At 41.4% G+C, this 8,497-nt stretch overlaps 1 protein-coding gene across 2 annotated transcripts in view; it reads right to left on the reverse strand.

The window, feature by feature from the left end:
• The window catches only part of MED13 (mediator complex subunit 13), a 110,186-nt gene extending 104,989 nt beyond the window's left edge, over positions 1-5,197 (reverse strand). For both annotated transcript variants that reach the window (XM_044248530.1, XM_044248531.1), the window contains exons 1-2: positions 4,983-5,197; positions 2,730-2,964 (exon numbers count right to left, since the gene is read on the reverse strand). In XM_044248530.1, coding sequence (XP_044104465.1) covers positions 2,730-2,964; positions 4,983-5,048 — 301 coding nt within the window. In that variant the 5' untranslated portion in view covers positions 5,049-5,197. The remainder of the gene's footprint in view (positions 1-2,729; positions 2,965-4,982) is intronic.
• Between the last annotated feature and the right edge of the window lie 3,300 nt (positions 5,198-8,497).

The raw sequence follows: 8,497 nt of genomic DNA on the forward strand, positions 1-8,497 counted from the left end.
CTTCCCTCTTTCCCTCATCAAGAAAGGAAATAATACCATAATCACAAACATTTCAGTAACAAGATGTGGTAGATGCTGAACCAAACAGAAGGGCACTGCCTGTGCCTGCAAAAAGCAAGCTTAAACTAAATTAACCAGCTTTTTAGTTACCACCTGGGTCCTTCCGGTTCCCCTTTCCTCAGTGCTACACCTCCACTTGGAACTCAGGACTGCCTCCTGCAGCTGATGCCACCCCTACTGTCCAGCTGCTCTCTTCTCAGGGGAGCTTAAAAGAAGGGAATAGAGTGCCACAGATGGGAAGAAATGAAAAAGGGGTTAGCTAGAGAGACAGAGGCATACTAATTATCCCAAAAGGGAGGCAGACGGTATCCCTGGAGCAAAGAAAAGGGCGAGACAAATATACTCCATCTGAAAAGACCTTATTATTCTTTAAAATAGGTCTGATATAAGTAACAACATTCTGAAGTAAATGACAAGTTAGGGAGGAAAAAAGCTAAAACATTACTATGTTTTACTATACACATTGTTTAAAAACAGTACAGAACAGGCTTTGGAATGGTAATTACAATTATATATACTACTCCTAATATATTTTGCTTTGCTATTTCAATTCTTTCACTCTGATTAAGTTTTTAAAGTTAATTATCATTCAATGGCATTCAGCAAAATCTAACAATTAAAACCTAATCTTCCAAAATTATATTCATTCACATTCAAGATCAGTATTTTAAACTACAGGTATTACCATTTTTTAAAATTATGCAAAAAAAGCAAAGTTAAACCACAGAAGCAATTTCTTAAACTGTAGCCCAGTTTTAGGAGAAAACATATTTAATTCATAATTTAGGGGGGGGAAAATCCACATAGTGTTTTAATATATATCAAGACAGCTCACATTTTCATTTTAATAGGCTTTGAAAAGAACAGTCCTACTACAGTAAAACTAAATACTACACATCTGCTAAAATTATCTTTGATTCTACAAAATGTATTACATGAAATCTGGGGGGAAAATGGTCTGTTCAAATGCTCTGCCAACTTTATCAATATTGAAATCCCCAAGTCAGCATTACAGTTCAGAGTATACAGTTTATCAACTAGTTTATATAGCACATAATTTATCAATAACATTAAAACAGTCTCCAAACATTTTAGTTAAGGTCTTTATGACCACTTAAAATAAAGAATAAAATAATTCCACCATACCAAAGTCAATGGAAGGAAAAAGGAAGCCTGCAAGCTTAACAGAGAAATTTCATATCCTGACACGTGTGTGTGCATACACATATACATACACATACATATGTGAAGACATCATGGTACATATTTAGAACTACACTGCATACTCAGACCATATTCAGAAGGAAGGACTAATATCTCCAGCAGAGATCGTCTTCGGAAAGCCAGAAAAGCTTAAAAGCATTTATCAGAAAAGAATTATAATCACTCTCAAAAATAAAGATTAGCACCAAAGGCTTTGTTCGTTAGAAGGTAAAAGGAACTATCAAAACAAATGTAACACATACATTTCTACAGAAACATTAGTGTTCTTAATGTCTTAAGACAGTCACCTGGATTACATTATATCCAAAAAAAAATAGGTCTTTTAAGTCAAATGGACAATAACAGAAACTTCAGGGTACTCAATTTCAAATAAGAATGCTTTTTTTTTTAGTTATCTAAAAATCCAAAATTTACCTGTCAAGCAAGAATCATTACCAAACATCTTGCTGAAGTCCATGGTACCTTGCAGCAAATAACTAATCATTTACATTCCTATCCTGAGATTCAGTTAACATGGACGCTTAAGTCTAAAGCAAGCACAAACTTCACTGACTACATGAAGAGATAGTCTCCTTTCTAAAGTAGTGTTTGGTCCTAAGTAGTCTTACTGATAGGTTCATAATAAAATTATTTCTGTGTAACTTTACAGAGTATGATTCCATGTCCTATAAAAGCTAAACAAGTTGGCACTAGTCTCATTTTAGTCAGTCTTTGAAGGAACAATATCTAAAAGAATCACTCTCTAAAAATAACAAAATTAACATATGCTTTCATATGTTAATACAACCACAATTAACAACAAAATATATAACTTGAAAAAACACATGAAAAAGTTACAACGTTTCTATATACTCCTACAACTGCATATTCATAGGAGAGAGAGCAGTGGCAGAATGGACTCAAATGGTGAATTACAGGTGTCTGCAAATGACTTTGTTAGGAACTTTATGCTCCCCCATTCCATTTTTCTTAGATAACATGCCTTCCCTTTCTGCAAGAAATTCACAAGGAAGCTGGGTGGTGAAAAGAACAATTATTCAAGGCTAAACCCTGCCATAAAATGGATAAATTTACATAAAATAAAACAACCACAGTGAAATATAACAGTAAGCTAAAATTTTATCTGGCTTAACACCTAACAGTGTTTCAGAGAAAAAAAATCATAATTTGTAATATAAATGATTTTTAGGAAAAGTATATAATGTTGCTATAGATCATTAGTTAGAAATGATAAGTTGTGGGACGCCTGGGTGACTCAGTCCATTAAGCTTCTGCCTGCCTTCAGCTCAGGTCATGATCCCAAAGTGTTGGGATCAAGTTCTGCATTGGGCTCCTTGCTTGGCAGGGAACCTGCTTCTCCCCCTGCCTGCTGCTCCCCCTACTTGTGCTCTCTCTGTCAAATAAATAAATAAAATCTTAAAAAAAAAAGGATAAGTTGCTTTCACCTGACAAGTCATGGTGAATAAGGTCAGCAAAATTGGGGTCTTCACCCCACCAAAATATCCACAATTCTCTTCTTCCAGGTCTTTGATCTCGCCGCCAAACACCAAGTACATCTGCCTTAAGGCAGCGACTAAAACTGCTCAAAATGGGGTCTTCCTCTGTTACCGGAAACAGAATAGGGGCAGAAGTTGGGCCTTGCCATACATATCTTTTCCATTTAATTCCCGTCAAGTCAGCCTAAAGAAAAGAAAGCATCATTATTACCACATATTCAAAGTCAATAATACTTTCTCTTTAAGCTCCTTATTTCATTGAGACATTACAATTTTTCAATATATATTTAAGATAATAAAGCAGCTGACAAAAAAAGATTCTTTGATCATTCAACAGCCAAAATATTAACACTGACATGTCACTGAATAGCAATAAATGTGTCCCAAAGAAAAAAATAAAATTAAATAAATAAATAAAAGAAACTTTACAATGTTAAATATAAACATGTACTTTAATACAGCACACTTCGTAAACATTTCCTCTAAGTTCTGTTCCAACTGGTCATGTTTATTCCCTGTGTCAAACGTGTAACAGAAAACTAATTTTTAAAGACTCATCATTCCGGGGCACCTGGGTGGCTCACTGGGTTAAGCCTCTGCCTTCGCTAGGGTCATGATCTCAGGGTCCTGGGATGGAGCCCCATATAGGGTTCTCTGCTCTGCAGGGAGCCTGCTTTGCCCTCTCTCTCTGCACCTGCCTCTCTGACTACTTGTGATCTGTCAAATAAATAAAATCTTAAAAAAAAAAAAAAGAAAAGACTCATCATTTCATGTGTATAGAGGTGATGGCTCTAATAAAAAGAAACGTGAACTATAACTGAAAAAATTGTTAGTTCTTCACATATCCCTTTTAAGAAAAGTGAAACAGGTGCTCACAAAGAACTGTCAGATTTGTACTAATCTACTTTCAAAGAACTTGATCTTAAAAGTACTAAAAATAAAGTCAAAGAAGACAAATGTAAAACCTACTGTTATGTTTTACTGCATCCGAAGAGATGCTGATTAATGGACACTATACAAGAAAACATTTTCTAAGAGACGGCATTAAAAAATCCCAATTTGGCACGGTGAAAGAAATTCAAGAGAAGAAATTCAATTATTCTTTAACTTTGAGGTGCAAAGCATAAGGTGCCAAAAATGAAACTGCTGATACATGACTGGCAGTTTACACTTGCCAACTAGTTGTGCTCCGCCCACTCAGTTCACTTACCTATCACATACTCTCTTAGTATTTCTCCTAGCACACAAAAAATGAAAAAAGAAAGTCACTGAAACTTTAAATCATGAACGGAGCTAACCTACTGTCCAACAGAGGACTAAATATTTGCAACAGTTGGTAGTTTTCAAAGTCTTAACTGTGGCGGTTCCCAGAACTGGGCCAACCTATACAATTGTCATTCCTGCATCCAGCTTCCTTAGAGTTTTCAATAAAACGAGGAGCAGCCTGCTCAAAGCACTCTAAAAATGCAAGCAAAATAAATACGAAAAAGTAATGATAATAATAAAAGTTAGTGCAAAACCTGAAACCTCCATTAGCCCGTTTCACTCACACAATGTTCTAATAAAATCAAGATGGCTAGAAATTGTCAAAATGGCAAACTGTCCTCAAAGTTTAAAGAGAAAACCTATGAAATTGTATCTACTGATTTTCAGAGAGAGATCCTAACTCATCTAAGGGAGAAACTAATCTTCCGTTAGTTCGACTCATTAGAAAATGTAAAACGAAGAGATTTTTAGTACATAAGTTCCGGTGTCCTGTTTATTGGGGGAAACCAAATTACCAGAGTGAGGCATAAAGGCACTGGGAGAACGGGCAATAATGGAAAGTGTTAAGAAGGGATACATGGTCAATAAGGAGAAAAGCAATAGTTAAGCAAGAAACACAGAGGAAAATGTGACTGTCCTGCCAGATTGGAGCACAAGTTGAAGACACCACTACGGTGAGGAAGAGTCGGAAACAAGAAAAAAAAAAAAAAAGCCTGCACTCCTTAACCAGAGTCTAGGATGGTGGATGAACGAACGTGTTTCACCGGGTTGGAGCGGAGCTCCGCCGCCGCGCCGGCTCCGGCTGGGCCTAGCCTAGGGACTCCGGCATCTGGATCAGACCCGGACCCCCTCCCCCACGGCCCAAGGGCGCACCTCGCGGCCCCCTCCCCCACCGCCCCGCTCGCCGCGGCCCCCAGCCGCGGCCCCTGCACTCACCAGGCAGAAGAGGTTACAGTGACAATCTTCCAGGCTGGCCCCGTTCGGCACGAAGGAGGAACTCATCGTCCCTCACAGCAGCCGCCGCCGGCGCCACAACCCACCATCCGCCATTACCGCCGCCTCCGACCAGAGAGAGAAACACAGACACCGGGGAGGGCGGGGGGGTGGTGGTTGGGGGAGCGGTGGAAGAGGAGGCCGCCGGGCCGCCCGCCCTCCCCACCCACCCCCCCCGCCGCCGCGAGCAGCCCCCGCCGCCCGGCCGGCACCTAGCCGCCCGGGGCCCAGGGCCGGCGGGAGGGCCGCGCCGCGCTTGCCCCGCGGGCCGGACTGCGGCCGCCGCGGAGCCCGCGGACGCTCGTCCCTCTCTGGGCGACGGAGGAGATATGTGCCCCTTCCACAAGAAAAAATAATAAATTACACAATAAATAATTAAAATCGAGTCCGAGAGGGCAGAGCCCACGCCCTGGAGGGTTCTCCCGGGCGGGAAGCGCCCGCAGAGGGGCAGGAAGGGCAAGAACCGGGAGAGAAGCCCAGGCCCCCGGCCCGGCAGCGGCGATGTCCTTAAGCCCAGAATCTCCTCAGTGGCGGAGGTGGTGGCGGCGTCTGCGGGCTCAGACCATTCTCTGGCTATGTCTTCGTGTCGTCGCTGAGCCAAGCTGGCCTAATGTCTGCTCTACTGCGGCCTCACCGCCCAGACGCCGTAGTCTCCCCCATTTTGTGGGCCCAGCGGGCGGTGTTTTTCCCCCTTTAATCCGAATTCACGGGTTTTCCCTTCGCTTTAATGGCGGCCACAGGGACCAGCTCGCCCTCTCTGCTCGCCCATTGGCCGCCTTGAGGTCACGTGGGCCCGGGCTCCGTGGGGAGGAGGAGAGAGAGGGGAGTGAGAGAGGGCCGGGAAGCTTTCGGCGGAGGCGGTGAGCCCTGGGGACCGGACAGCCAGCTGGCGGCTACTAAGATAGCGCCATCTGCTGGGTGCCCCAGCCAGTGTAAGATGACCCCGTCCCAGGTCCGTTCTCCTTGCCAGTGAAATTACAGTGCAAGAGGGTTCACATCAGAAATCGGAGAAGAATTACGTGGAAATCAGTTTGATTTCGTCGGAAGAGAAAGTGTTGCAAAAATTCCCAGGCATTTTCACTCGCAAACCCCTGAGCTTGGGAGTCAGACGATCTGAGACAGAACTTGAACATTTAAAAGTTGTGAGATTAAGAAAGAAATGTATGAGAAACAATATAGCCTTATGGTTACAAGCCTAGGAGTTAGAGCCACACTTGCTCGGGTTCAAACCTTGACTGCGTCAGTTCTGTGTCACAATTTCCTCATTTGTAAAATGGGGGAAACATAATCCCATCTCATAGGAGTGTTGTGATAACTGAGTTAATACAAATAAAGCACGTAGCCCAGGGCCTAACACAGATATGCATTGCTAAGAGTTATCTATCATTGCTGTCTTCCTTACCTCATAAAATTATTGTGAGGAATTGAACCAGTGTATGTAAAGTGCCACTAGTGTAATCTCCCTGAGAATCAGAACCTTGTTTTGCTTACAGCTATATCTCTAGTGCTTAAAAAAAAAAGCTTACTAGCACACAGTAGGTGTTTGGTATTTGTAAATTTGCAAATGAACAAATGGTAAGAAGTGGGAACCAAATGTTACTTCCCTTTCCTATAAAACACTAGATTGCACTTCAGTATATGAGTTCAAACATTTTCCCTGAGAGTTTTGGAGAGGAGAGAGAGACCGCAGGAAAGGAAGGAGGTAAAGGAAGAAAGGAGAGAGGTAAAAGTAAAGGTGTTTTAAAAGTTAGAAACATTAGTGAGTTAGGACTTATGATAACTTGGCATCATAATTGCCTTTGTAATATAAATAATGGTCTCTTCCAGGTCACCTCTTCAGCCATGGAATGAAAAGCATTCCTCATCCACCCATTCATTCATCCATGATGATTAAGAGCCCAAATCTTGAAGCCCAAAGCCTGTAGAAAAAGTTCTGCCACTGTTTCATTGGTTTCAAAGTAAAATTTAGTCCAAAATGAAATTAATTCTCTCTCAGTTTTCTTATTGAAAATAAGGATAATAAAAGTACTTTTCTCCTAAAGTGTCTGATGAATGAAACATTCATTTCATTCATTCATTTCAAACATTCATAGGGCTTGCCATAGTGCTTATTAATGTTAGCTATTAAAATACTTTCAAAAATCATTATTGAGCACCTGTGTGCTCAACTGAGTGTGTTCCTGGTCTTTGGTAGGCCTGGGATACAGATATGAATAAGATACCTACCTGTCCCTCAAGATTCCTGAAGAGAGGCAATAAAGGAAACACTTCCAACGGAATAAGATAAAATACAATGGAGGTAATTGCTTGAATAAGGTATGTATCAACTAGGGCACAATAAGAGCTCTGCGGGAGGAGCACCAAAATCAGAAAAGGTGTCTTAAAGTAGGTAGCATTTGAAATCAGATTTGAAGGATAAAATGAATTCTTACAAAGCCCTTTGAAGCAGTTAAATCTTATTAAGCCCAATTCAGATCCAAAGGCCACATATCAAAGTCAGTTATACAACCAAGACTAATTTAATCCAGGAGCTCAAATCAGTTGAAGCCCATATCCTTTCTGAGAGCCAGCACCAGGAGACAGCAATCCTCAGACCCCATAAGGTAAGAACCCCTCTCCTCATCTTTCTTTCCCTGATAGAATCCTCAGACCTTTGTTCCCACTGCTTCTGTCACTCTGAAATATCCTCCCCCACCTTATATCTAAAACATATCCCTCCTCTTTAGAAGTCTTTCCCTCCACTGCTCAGCCCCCAACTTGAGCACCTTCCTCAGGACTTCCAGAGGCAGCTAGAATCTCCTGAAACCTAACAGGTGCAAAGTAACATTTGACCTTTCTTTAGACTATCAGTCTTCTCGAAAAGAAGAGAGAGATAGGAGACAAGAGAAGAAGACCCAGGGGGAAAACATCTCAGAGAAGATCATGAAAGGAGCAAGACAGAAAGAGAGAGGTGAAAAAGCAAAAGAGAGAAACAGAGAGAATGGAGAAGGAAGTGGAGGAAAAGGACACCAAACGTGAGAGAAATGGAAACATCACAGGGAGAAGAGAAAAGATCAATGTTAGCACGTAGAGAACATGTCAGTAACCACCTACCTTCCCTTAAAACGTTATTTTGTGCAATTTTAAAAGTAATGGAAATTAAAACAGTATCCACACATTGTCAAAAAAAGATACAAAAAAGTATCTTCTATTTGGAAGATGCAATAAAGTGTAAAGAGGAAAGACATTTAAATGTACATTATTTTAAAAATGCCCATGTCGGGGCGCCTGGGTGGCTAAGTGGGCTGAAGCCTCTAATTTCCGCTCAGGTCATGATCCCAAGGTCCTGGGAATGAGCCCTGCATCAGGCTCTCTGCTCAGCGGGGATCCTGCTTTCCCTTCTCTCTCTGCCTGCCTCTCTGCCTACTTGTGATTTTTCTCTCTCTCTGTCAAATAAATAAATAAAATCTTTTTTTAAA

The sequence above is a fragment of the Neovison vison genome, chromosome 5 (assembly GCF_020171115.1).
Source record: "Neovison vison isolate M4711 chromosome 5, ASM_NN_V1, whole genome shotgun sequence".
NCBI classification, from domain to species: Eukaryota; Metazoa; Chordata; class Mammalia; order Carnivora; family Mustelidae; genus Neogale; species Neogale vison.